The sequence below is a fragment of the Castor canadensis genome, chromosome 5 (genome assembly GCF_047511655.1).
Source record: "Castor canadensis chromosome 5, mCasCan1.hap1v2, whole genome shotgun sequence".
Classification (NCBI taxonomy): Eukaryota; Metazoa; Chordata; class Mammalia; order Rodentia; family Castoridae; genus Castor; species Castor canadensis.
The window spans coordinates 156,411,883-156,438,552 of NC_133390.1; the positions used below are offsets into that span (position 1 = coordinate 156,411,883).

The window sequence follows — 26,670 nt, forward strand, 5'->3', positions numbered from 1 at the left end:
GGTAAAATGCATACGACAAAAATTACCATCTTAACCATTAAAAGATATAGTTCAATAGCATTAAGGACATTTAGGGTGTTGTACAACCATCACCAGCATCCATCATCTTTTTTTTTTTTTGGTGGGACTGGGGTTTGAACTCAGGGCTTCACACTTGCAAAGCAGGCACTTTACCACTTGAGCCACACCTCCAGTCCATTTTGTCCTGGTTATTTTGGAGATGGGTCTCACGAACTATTTGCCCAACTGACCTCGAAGTGGGATCCTCCTGATCTCAGCCCTCCAAGTAGCAGGATTACAGGAGTGAGCCACTGGCTCACTTATATCACTTTAAAAATCACACTTTGTTGTACAAAAAACTGTTGGGAATTTCCTGTTTTAAAAAGTTGGTGGCACATAACTGTAATCCTAGCTACTCAGCAAGGAGAGATTGGGAAGATTTAATGCCAGTCTGGGCCAATAGTTAGCAAGACCTTACCTCAACCAATAATCTGGGTGTGGTGGTGTGCACCTGTCATCTCAGCCATGCGGGAATTGTAAATGGAATAATCACAGTCCAGTTGGCCTGGCCATAAACTTTTTACAGTTATTTGAAAAATAACTTCATATTTTAAAGTTATTTGAAAAATAACTTAAAAAAAAAGGACTGGGGGTATGGCTGAAGTGGTAGAGCACCTGCCTAGCAAGTGTGCAGCCCTGAGTTCAAACCCCAGTGCTGCAAAAAAAAAAAAAAAAAACACAAACCCTGCAGGGTTGCATTGTGTCTGAGCTTGTGGGCCAAAGAAATTGCAAGCTGTGTGTGCTTCCTGTTCCAGTGTGTTTGCTTATTTATTCAGTGCTGAGGCTCAAACCCAGGCTCTCGTTCATGCCAGGCAAGCCTGGGGAGCCACACCCCAGCCCCATGCTCCAGTTTGGCACCAAATTTGCTAGTAAAGAGAAATGCTATGAGCTGGGTGGTGGCGAATCATGCCTGTAATCCTAGCTACTTGGGTGATTGAGATCAAGAGGATTGTGGTTCAAGGCCAGCCTGGAAAAATAGAAACTGAAATGCTGTGGGTGCTGTGCTGGACATGTACATATCCACCCACTCCCCTAGTGCTCACCACCACCCTGTGAGACATCACCCACCATCTGTCCTCAGAGGGGCCTGGAGTTAGAACGCACACAAGGCCTTCCAGAGCCCCTCACGCAGGACCCCGTGGCCATTATGAATGTGTAAGTCATTTGTGTAAATGATACATACTTACAAGGTGCTCCATAATGTGGGATGGGATATCACTGATACGGCTGCAGGTCAGCAGGTGCTCAGACAGGTGGAGCGAGTGGCCCTATCTCACACAGCACCCCCTTATGTTGATCAAAATACATGAGATGCAATTTTGTGCCATATAAAACCACACAAGACTCTGCTTAAAGGTAATACATATTTTTCAGCAATCAAAGAGAAATGCTGGTTTCAGTTGCATGCATACAAATATGTGATAAAGCAGTTGGTTAATAGTGATCATTTTTCAAATTCCAGGAGGCTGAATTGGTTCCTTACTTTTCTCACCAAACAGAGCAGAAACTGATGGTGTCTTGAGGTGGTAAATCTTTCCAAATTTCCACCAGGGCAGATAAATCCTGGAAAATAAAAGGAATATATTTTTTTAAAGTAACTCCCTTAGTCTAGGAATTTGGAATTTTATTTTTCTATCTTAAACCACAAATGAGTTCATTTTAACATGATAACCAAGCTTAGAACATTGCAGTGTCGTGGCTCACAGCCTCCTCTGCAAACACATGTGACCATTCTGAGAAAAGAAATGACACATTCCGGTCACATTTACAATTAAGTTTTGACTGCAATCAGGTAATGTGTTTCCTTTAAACATCTTTAAATTAATGCAGCAACAATGTCTGTGAGTTCATTCCCCACTTCTAACCTCTTCCAAAGCTACGACTCTGTGCAAAGTCATCGTCGTCTCATTCCTGGACAACCACAGCAGACTCCCCACGGGGGAGTCCCTACAGTCTACATTCACCCAAGCACTGGTGGGATGATTTAAAGTGCAATTTAAACCCCTCCTGCTCAAAACTTTCTAGGGTGAAATTTGGAAATCCAGATTTCTCACTGGCCCCGTAAGATGTAGTGGCCTTGTCACATACCATTCCATCTCCTGCCCAGGAACTCCAGCCACAGTGGCCTCTTTTCAGGACCTCATTCTCTCCAAGCATGTGCCAGCCTCAGGGCCTTTGTACTTGCTGCACCTTCTCTGCCTGGCATACTCTTCTCCCAGAGAGTCTTATGACTGGCTTTTTTGTTAGTCCAGACCTTCACCTAATCTCACACCTCTTGAGAGCAACCTTCCTCAACACTTCTCACGAACTAAATTTGTTGTATTACTTAGCTGCTTACTTGTTTGTTAACTGTGTTGAGCTCTACAGTTGAGCTCCATATGGACATGAACTTGCCTGTCTTACTCATGGTTTAGAAAAGTACTCAGTAAGTGTTTATTGAGTAATAAATGAATGAATGACCAAATAAAAGAGAGAGAGAAAGAGGAGGAGGAGGAGAAAAGGAAGGAAGGGAGTTGTAAGCCAATTATAAAAGAATGCCAGGACTATGGCACTTTGATTGTTATCTGTCTGGATTCCTGGAGATACATTATATGTCCTCATCTTTGTCACTTACTGCATAGTAATAGCCTAGTTTTAGTTCTTGGAGAGCTCTGTATCTGAGACTGGGCTGAGCATTTCCCCACCCACATGCCTTCTCATCCTGCCTGCACCCTGTGAGTAGGTTTCTTATTGTGCCCATTTGCTGATGAGGAATTGAGACTGGAGCTGGAGGAGTGGGGAGGACAAGCGAGGTGCTTGTGGGGTACAGGAGTCCAGGCCCAGCTTAGGCTCTCTGACCTGAGTGCTGCAGGGCCTACCACCCACTCCCTGCTGTGCTCCACCTGTTACATTTCCTTTATCCTCATAACATGCACAGAATAAACTCTCCATTTGCTGGTCCTTGAACTACTACAGTTCGTGGGTCCTGGGCCAGTACCACAGAGACAGGAGGTGCGAGGTCCAGAGGGGCCCATGTTCTGCTTGGAGGCTGCTGGGGCAGGGAGAGCCAGTGGGAGCGGTCTAGCTGGGTCTGCAGTGCGCCCCTAGGAGACTGCCCTGAGTGGAGCTTTGCACAGACTGGGCACCCTTTCTTCTGCTGCAGGATGGGGTGCAAGAAGTCTAAGTTCTTGCATGATGGAGGCAAGGACTTAAAAAAGGAGTCGAGCGCCAATGCACATAGCCCTGTGTATGTGCCGGATCCCACGTCCTCCATCAAGCCGGTGAGTAGGGGAGGAGCTGGGCAGCTGCCCAGGGTACATGCGACATGGGTGATAGCTGCCAGGTACATGTGACATCACCTTAGCAACCTCCCTCCTAAGCCACACAGGGCCTGCTTAGTGTGAGATGGCACCAGCAGTGCCCTACCTGCCCGGATCTGCATCCAGGATGCTTCCTGGGCAAGGAAGCTACTTCCTGTCCCATGATGAAGGCCTTGGCCCCTCAGCCTGGGTTCTACCCACCAGGTTGTGTGCCCAACACAGGCCTCCAGTCTGGGTAGCAGCATATTCACTCCTCACAATGGTCCTAGTGTAGGGAACAATTTGTATTCTATCCATTTGGAGATGAGACACAGAGGTTAAATAACTTGCCTGAAGCCACATGGTTAACAAGTTGGGGAGCCAGGATTCAAACTCAGGCAGTGCAGCTTCCTAAGTACTAGTGGCAGGAGTGAAAGTAACTGAGGCAGAGGTGAGTGCTTGTGATTGGTCACGGTGGTGATGGTGAGGGAAGCCACAGTCATGACCAGTTGTAAAGACGGTTGTGATAGATGTGAGAGCCATTGTTGTATTAATGGTAGAGAAGTGAGGATCAGCAATGGCGGTGACCATGCACAGCAGTGGTCCCAGGTGTAACCACTTCTCCTGTCTTGGCACCTGCTGTGTTTAGGCACTTACCTAGCACGAATCCACAGCAAAGCTGGAGACAGGATTTATGCCACTTACAGCCAGAGTGCCCAAGGCACAAGGACATTCAATGGTCCAGGGTGACACAGGTGCAAAGCCATCAAGGCAGGTCTTTCCAGTTCCAAACCTGAAGCTATCTCTGCTTTCATGTGCCCTTCAGGCCCTGTGCTCATATAAGGCTGGCCAGGAGTGCCCAGTGCTACTTGGTGCCTCCCCCAGCTTGCCTCTTAGAAAGTTCTTCCTCATGTTGAAGGGAGGCCTATGACCCCATAACCCTTCCTCATGGATCCAAAACCTCCCCACAACCACTCCCTGGATCCCATGACAACCTGTGAAGACCCCAGTCACCCAGCCCCTCTGAACCACCTCACACAGGACATAAGACCTTGGCTTCCCATCGCCCTGCCTGCCCTTCTCCAAGTTGTGATACCTAGAACAGAACTAAGCCTGGATGGGGAGAAAGATGCAATAGCCACTTGACCTCTATTAGCAGAGCCTGAGGTTAAACGGCCTTCTTATGCTGGTGACATCCTAAACTGACTGCAGACTATAGACCCTAAGTCACTCATAGGTTTGCTCCTCTCCTAACCTAAGTGGTCCTGGGCCCCTTCTAGGGTGGGAACAACACCAAGGTCTGAGGAGCCCTCTGTCTTATCACCAGCAGGAGGCAAAGGGTTTCCCTATTTCTGATTGTCCTTTCTGAGCATCAGATTGAAAGGATGCAGTTTTCAGCTATTCGTTGTTCCTTCCCTGTAGGGCTGGTTCACAGGTAAGTTAGTGAAGTTTTCCTCAGAGAAGGGGTTCCAGGTCAAATCAGTTTGAGAAATCCTGGGTGAAACAGGCTCCTTCCTGCAGGACTCCTCAGAGCCTTTGTGAATCTTTGGAATGGGTTTTATGAATCTTCCCAAGAATCATGTATTCCTCAGTGTTTCATAAACCCGTTTCTTAACAACGTATATGACACACTCTTCTTGAAAATAAAAAGTCACAAATTACAATTAAAGTGGTAGTGTCTACTGACTAGTGCTGCCTTCTTTGGAAGTGAGGCACCCCCAAAAGGAACAACTGTTCTATTTTGTGTGGACTCTAACAAGCCTTTTCCTACACATTTACACTCACACCCATCTAGTTTGTGCCCACAGAAAACATTGAGGATGTGTGAACATGTTTTATATAAATGTATTGATCATTCAGTAGAACTAGTTTTTTTTTTTTTTTTTTTAATCTTTGAGGTCAAGTTATATCAGGAATGAATCCTGACCTCCCTCCTCTAAGTGATGATTAGAGCACCATGGTCTAGGTGACAATTATCCTTTGGATGTACACTTAGATCGCCTTACATACCTAATGGAAACTTTAATCATAGGAAATGCTGGTGCACCTACAGTTTTTTTTCAACTATACCTTGGGAAACAGTAATTTGGACCAACTCCCTCACTGTATGTGTGAGGGAAGGGTGAGTCCAGCATCCTCCAAGTATGTGCAGGCCAAGGGCAGAAGTCACAACTTAAGAAACCTGGATCCTTTTGCTGGCTTTGCCCCAAATGGGCTTTCCCAGCCCTGCTCCCAGGATGCGCAGGGCTACGGTGAGATGTTCTTTTGTATCCTTTTCTTTTTCTTTTTTTTTTTTTGGCAGCCCTGGGGTTTGAACTCAGGGCCTCACGCCTGCTGGGCAGGCACTCTACTGCTTGAGTCACTCTGCCAGCCCGTGTATCCTTTCCAATACACAGGCTCCTCACTCTCAGATTCATGGCCTTCTCAACTTCTTCCCTTTAGGGGCTGAACAGAAGCAATGGCAACCCCCCAGGATCTGTGGAGGGTGAGTATCTGAAAGCAGGTGTGTGGAATCAGGCACCATGTAGAGGTTTAGGTTAAATTCCCTGATTCAAAACCATCCTTGAAAATCCCCTAAATTGCCCCTCATATTCTTTGCCTCACCCCCACCCCCTTGGGTTTCTAGAACCTTGCTCAGTAACATGAACAAAATTGACTTTAGACTCTGGAATCACACGCAGCAAAGTAGGGTCCTTACTCATATTGTGAGATAGCCATAGCAGTGAGTCCAGAGTGGGCGCCTGGGACTGGCATATGGGGTACCAGGAACCAGACTGGGGGTGGGCTTGAGTCCATGTTATCTCCCTTCCTGACAGGTTCTGATGATGTCATCGTGGTTGCCTTGTATGACTATGAGGCTATTCACCGGGAAGACCTCAGCTTCCAGAAGGGAGAGCAGATGGTGGTCTTGGAGGAGTGAGTCCCCAGCCCAGTCCCCTGAGACATACCACTTCCAACACTCAGCTATACTCCCGCTTGTGCTTTAGTAAGGAGCAAGATAGGCAGGGTGGTGCATGCCTATAATCCCAGCTATTCAGGAGACAGAGGCTGGGGGGCCTTGGTCTAAGGCCAGCCTAGGCAAAAGTACAAGACCCTATCAGAAAAACATTCCTCTTCTTCTTCTTCTTGTTTTTTAAGAAGAACTTAGGGAAGAACTTAGGGTTGAATTTAGGGCCTCGAGCTTGCTAATCAGATATACTACCACTTGAGTCACACCACCAGCTCCTGAAAAATATTCTAAAAGTAAAAGGGCTAGAACTGTGTCTCAAGTGGTAGAGCACTTGCCTAGCAACACAAGGCCCTGAATTCAAACCCAAGTGCCACAGAAAACAGGAAAGAAGGAAGAAGGGAAAGAAAGAGGGGAGGGGGGAGAAGAGGGGAGAAGTAAAGAATCTGATAGACTCTCTTAGGCAGGAAGTGAGGTGGTTTTTCATTCAGGAAACTTGAGTTTGCTACCTGTGATCTTCTGCAGGCTTTGCCATCAGGGATATGGCATCCAGGATGTGCGGTGGCCCAAGAACAGGAGCTGGTCCTGCTTGGCCAGACCCTTGGGTCCACTGCTTCCCTATCTGCTGCAGCTGAACCAGTTCTAGTCTCTCATGGGCACAGGGCGCACCTTGGTCAGGCCAAGTTGCGGGTCGGAAGACCCAGGCCTTGGGCTGTGAATCAGTAGGGCTTGGCTTCAGACTCCTGGATGCTCAGGGGAGACTGTGGCAAGGTCCTTTACCCTAACTGTGGGGCACATGCTGGGGGCCAGGGCAGCCATAGCCCTGTTCCTCACCCTCCTGGTGTTCTGGGGCGTGGGAGTTTCTAGGCTAGGGCAGCGGGGCGAGGGGGCTGGAGAATGGTCCCTCTGCCCCTGACTGTTTTCTCCCTCTTGTCCCCAGGACTGGGGAGTGGTGGAGAGCGAGGTCCTTAGCCACCCGGAAAGAGGGCTACATCCCAAGCAACTATGTGGCTCGAGTTAACTCTCTAGAGACAGAGGAGTAAGTATTCCATTCCTGCCTTCCAGAAAGAATCGTGAGTACTGCTGTCTTGTTCCCATCTCAGGACCTTTGCACGTACTCTCTTTCCTGCCTGGCGCTCTTCCTGAGGCTTTTGGCTTGGCTGCTGCTTCTCATTCTTCAGGTTTCAGAGAGGCCTTTCCTGACCACCCTGTCTAAGGTGGGTCCCCTCTGTGACTCTCTTGTAGAAGGAACAATTTTCTCAGTTTCGTCACCCATAAAATCAAAATAATAAAGGTGACAATTCCATGGAGTTGTTGGGTTCATAAGAACTCAGTGAGTATTAGCTGTCTTTGTACCCAGTTGATAACAGAGGAAACAGAGCCCCAGAGAGGGACAGTAGCTGTTCAAAGTCACGCAGCAGGTTTGTGACAGAGTCAAACCCTGCTGACATCTGTTCTGGGCTTTTCCCATCACAGTAATGAACCACTTTTCACCCTACTGAGGTTGGGAATGGATTCTGCTACTGCTGCTCGATTTTTTCCATCCAGTATTCCAAATATCCAGGAAGAATGAAGACAAGTTCCTGGGATTTGGTCCCAAGTGTAAAATTCTTCACAATCTCACATTTGAGCTTGGAAATTCATGATAACTGTGTGTTTGGCTGTATATGCAGAGAAGGGTTGATTGAAGTAAAGGAAGCTGGGAACCTCACTCCCATGGGCCACTCCCATGGGTTTTTCCTTGACCCTGAAGGGACCCTTCCGGGTGGTCTTGTGTCCTTGTGAAATTTGCAAACTTAAGATGACTTAGCATAGTTAGTTAAGGGTCTGACTCTGCCTCAGGTCTCCCTGCCATCTCCCTGCCCCTGACAGGGGAAGCACTAGGATGACTCATGAGCATTTTGCATTTGTAATGTTGTTTTATTTTCTTTAAAGGAAGTCCCTCCCCCAAATTGCATGGGCTTCCGTCTCAGCTTGTAGTATAAAGCTGCTTTAACATCAAGGGAATGGCTATTTTCCCCCGCAAACTCAGAACAAAATGATGCTGTAGAAAGCCAGGCCCTGGATTTCCTGACTCCCCTCTGGACCCCACGTGGCCATAGGTGCCCTGTGTGAGCCGGACAGGACCTGCACCCCCAGGTTCACCCATGTCCTCCATCTCTCCCATCAGGTGGTTCTTCAAGGGCATCAGCCGGAAGGATGCAGAGCGCCACCTCCTGGCTCCGGGCAATGTGCTAGGCTCCTTCATGATCCGGGATAGTGAGACCACCAAAGGTGACACCACCTCCCCTTCTTGTCCTGTGCCCTAGGCTTAATGCCACTACCCCTTCCTTGGAAAATACTCTGGGGAGGGCTGAGCAACTCAGCCAGGTGGCCATGGATGCCAGGTTTTCTTCTGCCCTTTGCCACTCTGAACAAGGAGGGTTGAGGGGGGGGGGGTCTGAGCCTGGCTTGGTCCTTCTCAGCCCCTGTAGCTGTAGGCTTAGGGTCAAGGGAGGGAGTGTCGTGTGGTTTGAGCCCTGAAAACAACAAACAAACAAACAGCATCCTGCTGAAACTTGACCTTCATTAACCTGTATTTTTTCAAACATTCAACATATCATATCCACAAGACTGATTTCTCCTTTTATAAGAAAATGGGGTAGAACAAGACCCAAGCCAGCCCCTTACAACGCTCCCTGGAGACAGAGATGGAAGGAGAAGTGTAAATGGCAGGAACAGCTTTCTGAGATTCCCCTGCAGGAAGAGTGGTGTCTTGCTGGGTGGGTGACAGAAGGCAAGAATAGTGCCTAGAAACCATCAGGTAACTCACAGTGGCTCCAACCCAGCTGGCTTTCCCAAGGAAACACACAAACACCTGGGGTCCTTATGGCTTCAGGTTCCCCCCACGTATTTATATTCAGAACTGCTAGATCTAAATTGGTGAGTAAGTTGTGTAAAGTGTGACCTCACAGTGTTCTGAAACAAACCATATTGGGGAAGGCATTGCTGGAAGGCATCTGTGCGGCCTTCCATTTCACCCGGGCTAGCTGAATTGGTGAGGCCTGCATGTGGCTTGGGGCAATGTCCCTCCCAGTCAGTGATTGTAAGCGTTTGTGATGAGCCTCCTTCAGGCCTCAGGGGCAAGAAACTGAGCCCTAGAAGTAAAGCGACCCACAGTCCAATGCATCTCTCCAGGAGTGCCCAGGGCAGCTGGGGACCAGACTGGTCCATCCTTCAGACAGGGGCAGAGAAAACAAACCATTGCAGGCCTGTGGGGCAGGAAAGTGAGCTGGGTCCAGCCTTTCCAACCCTACCAGGGGTGTGTGTGTGTGTGTGTTTGTGTGTGTATGTGTGTGTGTGACTGATTTAATAAAACTTGTAGAGTGAAGCCCCTGAGACCTGCTGCTTCCCACTCCGCCCATGCCATTGTGCGTCAGCCAAGCCAGCCTCACCTTGACTGGGACAGAATGACTAAGAGGGAGCCCTGGAGCCAGCTGCCTGGGTTTGAAACCCAGCTGTGCCAGTTATCAGTTGTGTGTCTATAGATGAGTTGCTTCACTTCTGTGGATCTCAGCTTCTTCATCTATAAAATGTGGGTGGTAGTATTTTAAAAACTCTACTTCATGAGATTCTTCATTATAATAAATAGCATAATTTATTCAAATGAATATTATTCCTATCCATTCACACATTGTCTGGCATGTATGGTCATCTGTTATTCATTCAACAATTTAAATGCCCCCCCCCCCAATCCTATTTGTTATTATGCTATTTTAAAGTGAGAAAAGGGATAGGGGCATGTCCACAGGCACACAGCTTGCAGAGGGCAAACCGTGGTCATGCACTGAAAGGCTGGCCTGTCTCTGCTCTCTGATAACATGAGTGGATAGCCTCCTCTTGTTGCTATAACCAGTTACCAGAAACTCAGTGACTTAGAACAATACACATGTATTACTCTACAGTTCTGGAGGTCAGAAGTCTGAGCTCTCTGGGCTTGTGTCAAGATGTCAGCAGGTTTGGTTCCTTCTGGAGGCTTCAGGAGTTTTGTCCTTGCCCTTTCAGTATCTAGAGTTTACCACCATTCCTGTCTGGGACACCCCTCCAGCCCTTGTTTCTATCTGCACAGCTTGTACTGTTGACTTTGACCTTGCTGCCTCCCTGGGCTAATTTCCCATGTGACCTCATTGAGACGACTTGGACAGTCCAGGATTCTCTACCCAACTTCAGATCCTTAACTTAAAGTCCCCTTACCACTCAGGATAACAAACTGCAGGTGCCAGGGACTCAGGCATGAACATCTTGGTGGATGGACCGTTACTCAGCCTACCAAGTCTGTTCACAGTTCAGTAATTAGGCTGGGTTTTTTTCTTTGTTGCTTGTCTTTTTATTTGCTTGGTTCTGAATTTTTTTTTAAATTATTTTTTTTACCAAACTAGGATGACAGCTTGGCTTTTTGTTTGATAGATGATAAATAGGTATTTGATAATCATGATGATGACAAACACTCAGCCTTTACTGAGTGTTGGTCCCAAGTCCCCTCATGAGCACTACTCCTTTTGATCGTCGGGCAATGTGAGGAGGTTGGGGGGGGTCACGGCTACTCCCATTTTACAGATGTGAGAACTGAGGCACAGGGAGATGATGTAGTGACTTGCCCAAGGTCTTACAGTTGAGCATAACAGAGCTAGTATGAGAACCCAGGCAGCCTGATGCTACGGCCCACTCTTACCCTTGTGTGCTCCTGCCCAGGAGCCCAGATGGCGCCAGCTGTGGCTTCATGCAGGTATCAGAGAGCTGACATGAGGTGACTAGGCCTCTGAGGTGCCCTTCTGAGGAGTTTCTTTTGGACCCATGTAGGGAGCTACTCCTTGTCCGTTCGAGACTATGATCCCCAGCAAGGAGACACAGTGAAGCATTACAAGATCCGGACCCTGGACAGTGGGGGCTTCTACATCTCCCCAAGGAGCACCTTCAGCAACCTTCAGGAACTGGTAGACCACTACAAAAGTGAGTCCTGCCCCAGAGCCATATCCCCACAATCCGACCCTAGAGCCCATATTTATCACCACTGTGTAGAACCACTAGCACTAGCTTGTTTTTATTCTTCAACACCTTTGTTCTGTTTTGACTTTTGATTTGTTTTGTTTTACAGTGCTGGGGGTGTGGGTGGGGAACCCAGCGCCTGTGCATGCTAGGCAAGAGTTCTACCACTGGTTTACACCCCCAGCCTCCATCCATCCCTACAGAAATGGACCTGACTCCCAGAATTCTAGTCTCGGATGCTCTGCACCTACCGAGTTCTAAAAAGTTCTTCCTTACACTCCACAGATGAGCAATTGTGTTGGATTCTCCCGAAGGCTTAGGCTTGTTGTGCGAGAGGGTGGAGGGTGCTAAGAGATAGAGGTAGTATCTTCTGTCTTGGGAATGTTCCCAATGGTGGCAAGCAGGTGGGACATTGACCAGATGGAGGGGACCAGACAGGAGGCCTCTGGTTGAGTCACAGCTTGTTTCAACTGACCAGGGGACTCTGTTGCAGAGGGGAAGGACGGGCTGTGTCAGAAGCTGTCAGTGCCCTGTGTGGCCCCCAAGCCCCAGAAGCCATGGGAGAAAGACGCCTGGGAGATCCCCCGGGAATCCCTCAAGCTGGAGAAGAGGCTTGGAGCTGGACAATTTGGGGAAGTCTGGATGGGTAAGGATCCAGGGCCAGAGGGAGGAGAAGGGGAGGGTAGAGGGAGGTCATGCCCTTTCAGGAGCACTCTGAGTCTGTGGGCAGTGCTGCTCCAGCAGAAGAGGGAGATTTGGATAATAACCTCTAAGAGCCAGTTCCTCTGATAGCAAACCAAATTGTCCTGCTGTGCAAACACTGTTTTGCCTTTGAGGCCAGGCTGGCTGGGCCTAAAACTTCCTTCTAGGAAGCAGGCATCCTGGACGGGGCAGCCCCTCCCTCACATGGAGTTGGGACAGTCTATCAGTCTGGGGTTGGCATAGCCAGGGCCTCTTGGGATGTGAAAATTAATAGTAGGGAAACCCATTTTGGAAACTTCCAGGTGATCTCAATGCTGGCAACTGAGAACCAAGCCATTCTGAGTACTGGTCACCTGCCCAGCAACATGCCAGACAGTGGGGGTACCAGAAAGGCATGACCCGTTCCTACTGTCCTTGCCCCAGAAACCTGAGACTACTAGTAATATCTGCTTTACAGTGTGATAGGGTGGACACAATGCCTGGTCCAGTGCCTGGTGCACCTCACTGTGTTTAATACTCCACTGTGTGACAACTTGCAGAGATGCAAACATTCAGCCAGATAAAGTACTCTTAAAATCCAGGTATTTGAAGTCAGGTGTCGGTTTATGCCTGTAATCCCAGCACACAGGGGACAGAGGCAGGAGGATCATGAAGATCATGAGTTCATGGCCAGCGATGGCTGCATAGCAAGACCCTGTCTGAAGAAAAAAATCCATGAATTCAACTGCATTTATTGAGAGCCAAGCATTGACTAAAAAGAATGAGGCCAAAAGAAAATATAGAGAGGAAGGTAAAATAGATTTGAGTGGTGAGGTTGGTAAAACAAAACAAGTTATATAAGGCCCTAAACTCTGACTACAAGACCACAATTCTGGATTAGAGCTTCCTGGCAGCCAAGGCACAGGTGGAAATCAAAGCAGTTATGAGATTGGCAAGATCTCCAAGATGAAGCAGGGTGGGATGGATGAGGGAGCAGCATGTACCATGTCCCTGTGTTGTGATGCATGTTGGGTACTTGTGGGACTGAATGACATGCAGTGTGATTCGTGCAAAATTGACCAGGTCAATGAGGGTCTGTGGGGCACAGTGAATCTGACACTTATTTCAATAGCAGTGTTAAGGTTAATGTGGGGTGTGTGTGTGTGTGTGTGTTAGTCTAAGTGGAGGTTAAGGTTATTTTTCATTATTTAGAAAACTTGTATTAGTTTTTTATAATGAAACCCACATAGATAAAACTTTGCATATTTAATGCAGAGTGTTACCCTTGTACAAGTAGAACAAGTGTTTGACACTTCTTGATTAAGGTTATATTTTAATCTTGCAAGCAGCCCTTCAAAGGTTGTACTTATCATTTCCACTTTGTAGATGAGGAAATCACAGCTCAGAGAGGTTAAGTGATTTGCTCAAGTGCACACAGCTAGAAAGTAGTGAGCCAGACTTTCAGCCCATACCTGTCTGAGGCCAAAGCCAGTGGCTCTTTCCCTCTCTAAGGGCTGAGATGGGCAGGGAAAGCTTTCTGGAGGAATAGGTCTGCAGCTGAACCTCCAGAGCTGAGGGGAAAGCAAGTGGATTCTAACCACCTTCCCTGCTCCCCGCCCTCCTCCAGCCATCTATAACAAGCACACCAAAGTGGCGGTGAAAACAATGAAGCCGGGGAGCATGTCAGTGGAGGCTTTCCTGGCAGAGGCCAACCTGATGAAAACATTGCAGCATGACAAGTTGGTGAAGCTGCATGCTGTGGTTACACAGGAGCCCATCTACATCATCACGGAGTTCATGGCCAAAGGTGCATGCGCTTGTGCGGGGGTGAGGCCTGGGGGTCCAGGTGGGGCCCATGTTTCAGACTCAAACATGACTGATGTGGTTTTTGTTGCTTGTCCAGCAAGTCCTTACTAAGCACCAACAATCCAGCCCTCTTGGTTCATAGAGTGAAATCATGTAAAGGGGTCAGCAGAGGGAAAGGGAGAACATGGGGTCACCAGGAGAGAGCGGTGGGCAGAGCCCCCTGAGCGAGCCAAGTACTACTGATTTCACCTTGATAGCCATTTGTAAGCCATTTGCCAATGGTTCTTTTATGCCAGTCTTAATTACTGATATCAACCCTCTGATCATATATTATTCTTCACAACGATGTATAGGTTGCAGAATGGCTAAGAAAGGTAAAGAGGCCTGGCTGAAGACAGAGCAGAGAGCTGATACAAATGCAAAAGGAGTCACTACAGATAGTTAGATAAGACACTAACATAAGGATCCCAGTCACAGAGCTGTTGTCAAAACACAGAGCTGGTTCCTGGCTTACCAGATCTGGACAGAATTTCAGTGGGTCACATCAAGCAGGGAGACTCTACTGAGTCGAAGCTCCAGGGCAGTCAGCAGTTCATTGCAACCCAAGCACCAGATGATCTGATGATGGGTCAGTGGGTGCTGCCATACTCCAGTATTAGGTGCCCCTCCTTCTATATGATCCAGGTGAGAGGGTGAATCATTCCTTGGTCTAGTGTGTTCAATAAGCCCATGGGGCTGGTTTTTCTGATATGGATTTGCTATACCCATGTGTCCATGATTTGAACTGATAAGTTTGTAAGTGGTAATCTTTTATTTGTGTAAAGAAGTTACTTCTCAGTTCTGCACCTCATGATTTGTGCTGGACAGGTAGTGGTTGTTTACTTGTAACAACAAGATGCAAAGTCATCTGCCTCAGCATTTGCACTCAAAATGGAGTCACTCAGGGCAAACACAGCTGGAGAGCTACTGTTCTACACAATATGGGATAACTTTGGAGCAGGGCATAACCTGATCTCCACAGAGAGCCTCAGAGACCAGGAGGCTCTTCCCCCGTAGCCCCAGGTCCCTTCTCTGTACGTCCCAGTGCCCTGAGAAAGAGAATAGGAAAAAAATCAGTTCCAGGCCAAGCCCACCCTGTCACAATTCATCATTTCTCAAGAATTCTTTTTAGGCTGCAGTTTCACAACCATTTTAAATCCCTGCTCATTTTTGGATAGGCAGAAATATCTCACACAATCTCACTGAGCGTGGTTTGAAACAAAGTCATGATTTTGGATACCTAGGCTTTGATAGCCGTCTCAGTCAAAGAGCCCATCTAACAATCAAAATATCCTCCCAGAAAAACTCAGATTCTAATTCTCAGACACTAGGGATTGTAAGCGAATGTGTTTACTTAAACACGCTTTATTGATATTACTGAGTGTGGTGGTGCATACCTATAGTCCCAGCTTCTTGGGAGGCTGAGGTGGGAGGATCACTTGAGTACAGGAGTTTGAGACCAGCCTCATAGCAAGACCTTGTCTCCAAACAAAAAAATTCCATTGCTATGAAAAATGTTTTAATCATACATTAAAATAGAAAGAGTACAAATGTTTCTTCTCCCTCCCCCATACAGGAAGCCTACTGGACTTTTTAAAAAGTGAAGAAGGCAGCAAGCAGCCCTTGCCAAAACTCATAGACTTCTCAGCCCAGGTGAGAACTTGGGGGAGGTGCGGGGAGGAGGGCAGGAATTCAGCTATTTATTATTACTGACTACAAAGAGAACACTTACTGCGTGCTAAGTGTAAAAGTTTACTTTTTATGTAAGTTGTCTCTTGGTATCCATGGGGATTGGTCCAGGGACCCCTGTGGATACCAAATTTCATGGATGTTCCAGTCCCTTATATAAAATGACACAAGCCAAGTATGGTGGCTCATGCTGGTAATCCCAGCACTTTGGGAGGTGGAGGCAGAAGAAGCAAGAGTTTGAGAACAGCCTAGGTTCCATAGTGAGATCCTGTCCCCCCAGAAAAGTATAATAATGATGGCAGAATTGTTCAAGTGGTAGAGCACCTGCCTAACAAACATGAGGTCCTGAGTTCAAACCCCAGTACAGCCAAAAAAAAAAGTGTAATATTTACAAATAACCTATGCACATCTCTTATGTACTTCATCATCTCTGGATGACTTATGGAACCTAATCCAGTGTAAATGCTTGGTTATACTCTATTGTTTAGGGTATAATGACAAGGAAAAACATCTGTACAGGTTCACTACTGATGCAGTTTTTTAAAGGTTATTTTCACACTGCAGGTGGCTGACTCTGTGGAGGCAGATATGGAGGACCACTGTTCTTTAAGTGTTCTAACTCCTGGAATGTTCACATCAACCTCGCGGAATGGGGTTCTGTTACCCATTCTTATGTAACCACCACCTTGAAGCATGTAGCTTGTAACAGCAACAGTTAATATTTCTCGTGATTCTGTGGTTGGCTGCAATGACTGGAGGAAACACATGGTGAAGTGAGGTGCACCCTGGTGTGCACTTGCCTGGGGTAGAGTGTCAGAGAGGCCATCCATCTTCCAGGATCCCTCTCCATGCAGCCTTTCAGTCTTTTTTAGTCTAAGCAGACTTCTTTAGGCACAGCACCTAGGTTCCAAGAGGGCGTATTCTAATGGGCCAAGCTCCAATTGACAAGCGATTCTTGAGCCTCTGTTTGCATGGGACTTGGTGTCCAGTTGGTCAGAGCCAGTCCTATGGTGGCTTAGGGGTAGAACATTTGCCGGGCACGTGCACGATCCTGGCTCCATGGTGATGGGGGATGGTCTGGCCACAGGAAGGCAACTGTCACCTCTTTTACAGAACAGAAAATTGAGGCATAGAGAGGTTAAGTACAGATGGGGCCACTGAGGTCCATGAGGTTAAGTCGTGTGCCTAAGTTACAGGGATATGACAGTGAAGCAAATAGAGAGCATTGTTTCTCATAGCAGTCACCATCTGGATGACGCAACAGGTATGAACAATGGAATCTTTTAGAAAACCATCATCCCACTGACTCAAGGTCAAAAAGGCACCGTATCCGGCAAAGAAAACCACATGCAAATTACAGGAACACATCTTAAAAACCCCATTTTGGGATTGGGGGAGGCTGTGTAGTTCAGTGGTGGAGTACTTGCCTAACATGTGAGGCCATGGGTTCTGTCCCTAACACTGAAAAGACCAATTTTTTTCTTTCTCGTTGTCCCTTCATCCTCTGAAGCTCCTCTCACTTGCAAACTAAGTGCTTTTGTTTTTGCTTTGCAGTACTGGGGTTTGAACTCAGTACCTAGCACATGCTAAGTGCTAGGCAGGCACTCTACTGCTTGAGTCATATTTACAACCCTTTTTACTATGGTTATTTTTGAGATAGAATCTCACTTTTGCCCAGGCAGGCCCAGACTGCAATCCTCCTATTTTATGCTTCTTGCAGTAGCTGAGATAACAGGTATGCACCACCATGCTCAGTTTTTTCTGTTGAGATGAGGGTCTCACAAACTTTTTGCCCAGGCTGGCCTTGAACCTGATCCTCCTGATCTCAGCCTTCCAAGTAGCTAGGATTACAGGCATGAGCCACTGCACCTGGCTAGCCTGGGTGTTTTTTTACTTTGATCCTGTCTCATGATCTCTCCTATCTGTGAGAAAACAAGGAGGACAGGGGTGCTATGGGAGAGCACAGCTGGAGCATTCAGCTTGGTCCAGGAGCAAATCAGAAAAGGCTTCCCAGAGGAAGGACCAGCCTCCAGGCTGATCCTTGAAGGCTGAGTAGAAGTTCAGTAGGTGAAGAGGAGTGGGAAGGGGGTTCTAGACAGAAGAAATAGCAAACGCCCAGTCAGTTGGAGCCTTAAAGGTGACATGGCTAGAGGGGGTGTGGCTTGCAGTTGAGGGACTTTGCCGCTGAGCCTAGGGTTGGGTCTTCTGGAGAAGCCTGGGGCATATTCCGATTTGAATATGCAAATCCAAACATCCAGAGGCCACAGGTAATGTCTAGCAAGAGGCTCTCCTTTTAGAGCCTGGAATGCCAAAGACATAAAAATCAAGGCCTGGCATTGTCACTCCTGTGGAGCAATCCTCTGCGACAGTAGTTCATAACCAGCAGGAACCTTGCTGTGGAGAAGTCATGGACTTCCACAAATTCCCTCTCCCTATTTCACTGATGAGAAAACAAACCAAAGGAGAGAAAGAAGTCTGGGTCTGGTATAGCCAAAAGCAGAGGTTGACTCTGAGCCCAGGGACAGGAAGGAGCCTACTTGGGGAGGCTACTGGTCATCACCTCCAGTCTTAGTAAGACAGGCTGATTCGTCAGGATGGGGCTCCAACTGGCTATTCCATGTCTCAGTCTCCACATTTATTCATTTGGGGAACTGGACCACAACTGTGGCTTCAAGTTTGATAACTGGTTTTAGTCACAACTCTGTTGGTCAAATGAAATTTTACATAGTAGCTAAATATATAAACATATAGGTCAAAAGAGAGCTGCTTTGAGCTGGGTGCTGGTTGCTCACACCTGTAATCCTAGCTACCAAGAGGCAGAGATCAGGAAGATCAGCCAGGACAAATAGTTCTCGAGACCCTATCTTGAAAATAACCACAGAAAAACAGGCTAGCAGAGTGGCTCAAATGGAAGAGTGCCTACCGACTTAGCAAGCATGAAGACCTGAGTTCAAATCCCAGTACCACAAAAAAAAGAAAGCAGCTTTGGGTGGAAAGGGGCAGGGAGGAGCCTCATTTGTGACTTTCATCTGTCCCCCACTTAGAGACCTCCATAGGCATCAGTTTGAAGAACCCCCAGGCTAAAATATTCTTACCATTCCTTGCAGCTTGGATTTTGTTGATTCTCTGATGCTCTTGGAAGCAAATTCACATTCCCATCCCCTCCTCATGGAGACCTGTTTGGTCGATGTGAAATTTCAGCACTGCCCCATTTCTTAAACTCACCCACAGGCCAGTACACTTGCCTGTCATCCACTTAGTTGACAAACCCTTGAGAGGGAACACTGTGAGCAATTGGGTTTAGGAGTCACACTCAGGGTTCTGTGTTGATCCCAGCTCTGCCTGTGTAACTCTGAGCAAGGAACTTAACTTCCCTGAGTGCTACTTTCCCCAACTGGGAGCATTGGTAGCCACCTCCAAGGTGAATATGTATGTGGCAGATATTGTCCCAAGCTCTTCACACTACTTATTGGGGAGCTGTCCCCACTTTATAGAAAAGAAAAGTGAGGCACAAAGAGGTAATGTAACTTGCTTGGGTCTCAAACTGAGCTGGTCTAGCCCCACAGCCATTTAGACATTGTCCTTCTTTGCTTTCTATGTGGGGTTAGTTGTGCCTGCCTCCCTGAGCTCATGTGAAAACCAGTGAGTGTCAGCCATTGGACATTAAAAAATGGTGACTACTAGTACTAGCTCCTGGTCCATAAAAAATATTAGGCAAAAAGGTTGGGTGGAATAATAGGTAAGTGAGTGGACTCCAAGCAGAGCTGTGAATGACAGCCCTGGCTCTGGAACATACATGCCATGTCATTAATAGGACAGTTATTTACTTGTCTGGGCTTTCGTTTTCTCATCTATGGAAAGATAACTTGTCAAAGCACATAGTAAGTAAGTGCTGTGTGTTTAAGTATCAGCCTATAACAAATAAGCTGCAGTTAGCCTAATGACTTTTGCAAACTGTTTGTCTGAGGACTCCGTATAAATTTCCCACACTCCCCAAAACTCTGGCTCACCCCACTCCTGACAGCCCCTATTCCAAACAAAATCTGGTCTCTCTGGACCGTTTCTACTGCCTCGGGTGCCCCCTGCTGTCCACTCCCTGCAACTGCGCCACTCACTCCCCTCAGGCCTTTCTTGGCCGCACCTTGGTTTGTTCTGTCTGATCAGGACTTCCCACCCCATTTTCCTCAAATAATCTCATCAGATTGCGCACAGTTGTAGCCCTCCAGAACTCTGGAGTTCTGGAGCAGCGGGGGCATTTACAGGCAGCGTGGAGCACAAAGTGGGGAATCTGCAGCCTGGAGTTGAGGCTGACATTCAGAGTTTTCCTGGTGAGTGATCTGGGACAAGTGTCTCCTCCAAAAAATAGAGATCATGATGATTCCCACTTCGAAGGGTTCCAAGGCCAGTTTGTAAAGTCTGCTGCTTTCTGGGTAACTGAGTGTTCACCAACTTCTTTTGTCCAAACCCTTGTAGGAAAAAGATGTCTCAAAGGCATGGCTTTCTATCAGAGGCTTCCAGGGCAACCGCTGTGAATCAGAATCCTCCACACCATGTGTTATTCACTCCACAGCCAGGATGATCTTAAATGTGAATCAGCCATGACACGGTGTTGCCCAAAGTCTAATCCTCCCTACACACTCAGAACAAACTGCAGCTTCCTCTCCTGGCCTGCAAGGTTGTAACTGGTGGCCTCTCTGTCAACTTCAGCCACCTGGCCACCTGGCCTTGGCACTATTCCATGAACACCCAAACTCATTCTTGCCTTTGCAGAATACTCTCTGCCTGGAGTATTCTCAGTTGACGCACTTCGTGTTTCTGTCATTACAGTCTTTGCTAAAATTTCACCTCCCCAAAGCAGCTTCCTGACTACCCAGTACAACAAGGCCTCTGTAATTCCTGTCCTTTTCTCTGCCTTGTCTTTTCTCTGTGGTGCTTATCACACCTGCAGGCTCACCACCTGTGCAAGGACAGTGTCCAGTCCCCACAAGACACTTTGAGGATTTTTGTTGAATGAATAAATGAATTTCCCCTACCCAGGCTTGGGAAGGAAGAAGACATTAGAAATAGAGTAGAATGTGACATGAGCCTAGGTTGTCCTGAGAGTGTGAAGTGTGTGTGTGTGCTTTTTCCTTGAGGACATTTAAAAGTGCTCTCTGGAAGTTTTGGAATTCTAGAGAAGTCCCCAAACTGAGCCAGGCCTTGAGGATCCCCCCGGCCTGATAAGAAGACAGAAATGTCAACCTGTATCCAGGATCCTTCAGACAAAACTGGTGCTAGTGCAGATGGTTTTTCAGTTTTCTCCCACAGCTGTCTCCTCTTCTGCTTTGAGGTTGGGCAGGTCTGAGGATGATGTGGGTGTCTGTTTGGGTGCAGATCGCAGAAGGCATGGCCTTCATCGAGCAGAGGAACTACATACACCGAGACCTCAGAGCCGCCAACATCTTGGTCTCTGCCTCGCTGGTGTGTAAGATCGCTGACTTTGGCCTGGCGCGGATCATCGAGGACAATGAGTACACGGCCCGGGAAGGTAGGGGTGTGGTGTGCACTTGGATGGATTCTGATGTTGAGAGTGGATGCCAATGACAGTGACTAGAAAGGCAAAAATCTGTCCCACTGTGACCTCTGCATTGTAAAGCTTGACAGGGTTCTTCTGCCAAGGGTCTTGGACTTGAGTCTCATCAGGACTTCAAGAAGGAAATTTCAGACCAGATTTTAGACTTAGGCAAGTGCATGGTAAGATTGAGGGTAAGAGCAACTTTATGCATCATAGACAAAAACTGGGAAAAATCCAATGTCTATAAACATTGGATTATTAAACATATATATTGTATATATAAATTGTGTTTTTTCACACAATACAGCAAGGAAAAGTCACATACCAATGCCACATGCAAACAAATAGATGACTTTCACAGACATACTATCAAAATGAAATAAGTCAGACAAAGAGTAGATGCTCAATAATTCCATTTATATGAAATTCAAAAACAGCCAAAATTCATATCTGGAAGTTCATAGTAGTGTTAATAATAATAGCCATAAATGAAAACAACCCAAATTTCTGTCCATCAACTGATGAACACATAAACAAAATGTGGAATATTCATATAATGGGGATATTATTTGGCTAGAAAGTTGAATGAAGTATTGAGAGGTATCGACAGAGGCTGTAATATACGTGAGTCCTGGAAATATCATATTATATGAAAGCCAGACACAAATGCCAATATTTGTATGTTTCCCTTTAAATGAAATGTCCAGAATAGGGAGTCAAAGAGACAGAAAGTGGCTCAGTGGTTGCCTAGAACTGGAGTGGGAAGCTGGGGGGAAAGGACTGAGTGCTATGGGTTGTTTTGAGGAGATACAATGAAAATATTCTAAAACCCACAACTTTTTGAATATTATAAAAGCCATTAAGTTGCATTTTTAAAGGCTGGATCTTATGGTCTGTGAATTACATCTCAATAGAACTGTTAAATGAAAAAATAGGCCAAATTCATTTCTGTTGACAGGAGTCAGAATAGTGGTGTCTGGAGCAAGGAGCACCTTCTGAAATGCTGCAAATGTTCTACACCTTGATGTGATAGTGATTATGAGTGTATACATACGTAAAGATTCATCAAATTGTGTCTTAAAGATTTGTACACTCTTTCATGTCTGTTATGACTCAATAAAAAAGTTCAAACTGAAAAAATAAAAGCAGAATGTACAATTCCTAAGTCAGGAGAGGATAAGCAGGAACTAAAGAAAACTGTCAAGATCCAAACTTAAGAGACACACAGAGAGCATTTTCAGTACTTAATTATATACTCAGTCATGATGCACGTCACCAAATTCCAAAGAACATACAGGTGGTTCCCTGACTTACAGTGGTTCAATGTATAGTTTTTTGGCTTTATGAAGTACAAAAGCAATTGCATTTGAAGGAGACTATACTTCCAATTTTGATCTCTTTTCCAGTACAGTGATATGCAATATGATACTCTCTTGCAATACTGCCGCCAGTGTGACCAAGACTCTATAGTGTGTTGTATGACTAAGCTGGGATATTTAGTGGGTTAGGTGTATTCAGTGCATTTTTGACTTATGATGGGTTTATCAGGACCTAATTATAAGTCAAGGAGCTTCTATATACCACAGACCATCTTCATCAATCATAATATAATTAAGATAAACACTAATAAAAGGTTACCTAAACACATCCTAGAGCAGGTAAGAGGAAGGGTGGAGTAGGGAAGAGACTTCCAGTGACTGATAAAAACCTTGAAGACCAGAGCCTCCCTGCCCCTCTTGTCAAGGGTGAATGAACCAAGGCATCAGCTGTGACCTGGACTCAAAGCTCCCTGAAGTCCTTCTGTCCCCAAAGATCCTATGACCTCTAGGACTCCACTCTTCTGAGTTAAAGTTTACTTGGGTGTCAGTTGAATAAATTAGATGACCCCCCTCCTGTCCCGAGAGTAAGCTTCCTTGGCAGGTCCCTTGCCCACTTTAGTCATCTGTCCTTAGGACTTTTGTCCCTTGCTTCCACAGGGAGGCCACATTACAGGGAAATTGCTGTTCTTCAGGAGGCAGTTGTTGGCAGTTGTTGCCCCTGCCCTGTCCCCTTTCCCCAGCAGAGGCCCAGCCCTCACTGCTCCCCAGATGCCCCTGACTCTGCTCTGTCCAACCCTGCAGGGGCCAAGTTTCCCATCAAGTGGACAGCACCTGAAGCCATCAATTTTGGCTCCTTCACCATCAAGTCAGATGTCTGGTCCTTTGGTATCCTGCTGATGGAGATTGTCACCTATGGCCGGATCCCTTACCCAGGTAGGCATCAGCTTGGGGCTGCTTCTGGAACCCAGCCTGGCAATGGTTCATCTTGTCAATGTGTCAATTAAACTGAGTTCTGGATCTTTCCCCACCCTTCCTTCACCTTTCCTATTTCAATTAGTAGTACCACCATCCACCTTATTTCCCAAGCCTGAGATCCGGAGGTTTTCTTAGACCTTCCTTCTTTCTCACCCCTTACCACATCCAAGCAATCATAAACTTCCAGGCTGTTGAACTACAAAACGTATCCTAGGTCTGCCCACTTCTAACCCACAGCCTCTACCCACATCCAGGCTAACAGCATCTCACACATGGCTGGTGTGTGGTCTCCTGATCAGTCTTGCTGTTTCTCCCCTTTCTCTCTTGCAGGCTCTTTTCTACCAGCAGAGGGTTTTTTCTAAACTGTGAATCAGATCTTGTCCATTCTTTCACTTCTAACTCCCATTATAATTAGGATGAAATCCCAAATGCCTCATATGGCCTGCAGGTGCCATGTGATCGAGTCTCTGCCTCCTTCTCCGGCTTCATGCCGCCCTCATCTGCCAGTCATCTAAAGTATCGTACATCTCCCCTGTGGTTCTCTTTTGCAATCCCCTGAGCCTTTTCATCCATGGCATTCATCACAATTGATAAATACGTGTTTAATATTGCCCCCTCCATGAGACTCTGAGCTCCGTAAGGCTAGAAATTAAGTCTGTCTTCCTTACGTGATTGCAATGCTTGCCCCTGAGCTTGGCACACAGTGGGTGCTTAGCAACTGTTTGTTGAATGGATGACTATATGTCCATGCCTATGGGCAACGCCCTACGTTGAATAGACAGTGTGGGTTACAAAGATGTACCCAGTGATAAATTGCTTGGTTCTCTGTTCTTCTTTTGGCTGTAAAGTCTCTTGAAGTATCTGTAGCCAGAACACTGGAGATGGTTGAGAAATATATAAAGAGCCCCTGTCGTTTTATATAAACAGTATTAAATTCAAATCCTGTACCCATCAGCTGTTAAGCTTTGAGAAATTCACTCACTGCTCCTACCCCATTGTTTCTACCTGGAAAATATGTAGAGGTAGTGATATCTGCCTTGCAAAGGTGGTTGCAAGGATTAGAAATAAAAGATGCAGACACTGGGTTCATTCCACAGCAATCATGGAATTCAATGTGTGAGACACTGAGGCTACAGTGAGAGATGTAGTCCCTGCTCATAAGGAGACCCGAGGAGCCCATCTTCTATCCTGGAGGAACACACACTAAGCATGGAGATCACACTGAGAAGATAAAGTAGGGTGGTAGAGAGTGTGAGGGCATCTGTGGACAGGGAGTACCTGTTAAAGCAGGTCATATTTAAGCTGAAAGGTCTAGAGAAAGGATTCCAGTCAAAGGCACTGCTAGCTCATGGGGCCTTAGGTGTGCCTAAAGAATATCAAGAAAACTAGATAAGGAAGGAGAGCAGATGGTAGATGACAAGGTTGGTTGGGCAGGGCCTATGTAGTTAAGGTAAAGCAAGTGGCTGTTAATTGAAGTGCCTGAGAAGTCACAGAAGAGTTTGAGGCTGGGAAGAGGTATCATCTGATTTCTGCTTTTAAGGGATGCTTTGGTTCATTGTGGTGAATGGATAGGAAGGAGGGGAACAAGGGGCAACCTGTGAGCAGTCATAGCAGTGGCCTAGGCAGAGGTGGTGGTGGCCTGGATAGCAAAGTGGCATTGGCAACAGAAATAAATTGATGAACAGGGAGGAAACCCTGTCCTAGAAATCTCCCAGCAGACTGCCCCTCAGCTCTCCTTGACCAAACCTAGGACTCAGGCCCAGATCCTTGCTACAGAGGAGGCTGGAACAGTCAGTGGGAGGGTTTCAACTTGCAAGGTGGGGTGGGGAGTGATGGCTGTTAGGGAGGCCACAATGTCTGTCTACTGTGGGCTTCCATTTCACAATCCTTTCTTTTTTCTTGGCGTGGGGGCTGTGGTTTGAACTCAGGGCTTCATGCCCAATCCTCCTTTCTTAATTGTGTGACTCCTTCTCAGGGATGTCAAACCCGGAGGTGATCCGGGCACTGGAGCGTGGGTACCGGATGCCTCGACCTGAGCACTGCCCAGAGGAGCTCTACAACATCATGACACGCTGCTGGAAGAACCGCCCAGAGGAGCGGCCTACTTTCGAATATATCCAGAGTGTGCTGGATGACTTCTACACAGCCACGGAGAGCCAGTACCAACAGCAGCCTTGATGGATGGGACCAGGACAGGGCCAGGAGCCCAGGCAGTGCTTTGTGGTCGCTCTGGCACCACCCACCAATCCCCTCATCCTTCTCTCAGAACTCACCCTCCAACCACACAATCCTCATCTGTTAAGTGGGTGGCTTGGACTGGACAATCTCTTTTTGACTCTAGCAATCTGTAATCTGCTGTTCTCAAGAAACCCCAACTTGATATTTCTATTGCCTGGGAAGTTAGAATTCCAGTTATATCTGTGGTTTAGATGGGAAATGTTTAAAGTAATGACATAAGTATTTAAATAAAAGATACAAACGCCTAAGGCTTTACCAAAAGATCAGATCAACTTGCCCTTCCAGTTCCAGAACATTTATGTGCCTTCTTGTTGTGTGACAAATCAGATAGGAGAATGGCGTTCCCAGAAACCGGAAAAGAGGCATTATTCTGCCTACCACACTGGTGTCTGGACGCCGGGTGGGTTTTGCCTTCCAGGAGCTGGTTCTGCTAGGATGCCAGAAATGATACCTCATGACCTGGGATCTTGACTCTCCTGCCAGGCCACATGGCTGTGTGAGCTGGTTTGTCTACATCTTCCCCAGCACTGCCATTTCCCATGGCATGCAGTTATCATGATTGTGAAGATGGTATTCATTATTGTGGCTGTTGAGAGATGTCTGATACCTTGTGTGGGAAGCTCTCAATGGAGGGGAAGAAGACATGACAGGAAGCAGAGGGGACAGGAAGGCAGCGGCACTTCCTGCATGTTGTCTCAGCCCTAAGTTCCTGGCAGTTAGCTTTCGTCATGGGGAAAGGTAAGAAGAGGTGGACAATGGGATGGGATGCAGTCCCATTTTTCTGTATTATTGCATCCCCTAAAAGTCTATGCCACGGCACCCCAAGAGTCATATGGAGTCCTGTACCTACTGAATTGATTCTGCAGCCCTCAGTACTGCAGGAGTCTTAAGAACTGGATGTGAGAACAATAGAAATTTAGGCTAGGAGTGTTTTCACTTCTGCGTGTCTAGGAAAAAGCACGGTCTGTTTTTTTTTCTGTTCTTGCACCACCATCAACACAAGATTTCAATGACCATAAAGGCTGTGGGGGTTCTTCCCATCAGCAAGCAAGCAGTTGT

The 26,670-nt window shown here is 46.9% G+C and overlaps 1 protein-coding gene across 5 annotated transcripts in view; it reads left to right on the forward strand.

Moving 5' to 3' along the window:
• The window catches only part of Hck (HCK proto-oncogene, Src family tyrosine kinase), a 36,218-nt gene extending 10,346 nt beyond the window's left edge, over positions 1-25,872 (forward strand). For 3 of the 5 annotated variants that reach the window (XM_074074536.1, XM_074074535.1, XM_074074534.1), the window contains exons 2-14: positions 3,203-3,320; positions 5,781-5,823; positions 6,155-6,254; positions 7,226-7,324; positions 8,456-8,559; positions 11,125-11,274; positions 11,804-11,956; positions 13,619-13,798; positions 15,413-15,489; positions 16,090-16,179; positions 20,899-21,052; positions 23,200-23,331; positions 25,349-25,872. In XM_074074536.1, the coding sequence (XP_073930637.1) occupies positions 3,204-3,320; positions 5,781-5,823; positions 6,155-6,254; positions 7,226-7,324; positions 8,456-8,559; positions 11,125-11,274; positions 11,804-11,956; positions 13,619-13,798; positions 15,413-15,489; positions 16,090-16,179; positions 20,899-21,052; positions 23,200-23,331; positions 25,349-25,551 (1,602 nt within the window). In that variant the 5' untranslated portion in view covers position 3,203 and the 3' untranslated portion in view covers positions 25,552-25,872. The remainder of the gene's footprint in view (positions 1-3,202; positions 3,321-5,780; positions 5,824-6,154; positions 6,255-7,225; positions 7,325-8,455; positions 8,560-11,124; positions 11,275-11,803; positions 11,957-13,618; positions 13,799-15,412; positions 15,490-16,089; positions 16,180-20,898; positions 21,053-23,199; positions 23,332-25,348) is intronic. The other 2 variants (XM_020171956.2, XM_020171951.2) reach the window with 1 other exon arrangement.
• The last annotated feature ends 798 nt before the right edge of the window (positions 25,873-26,670 follow it).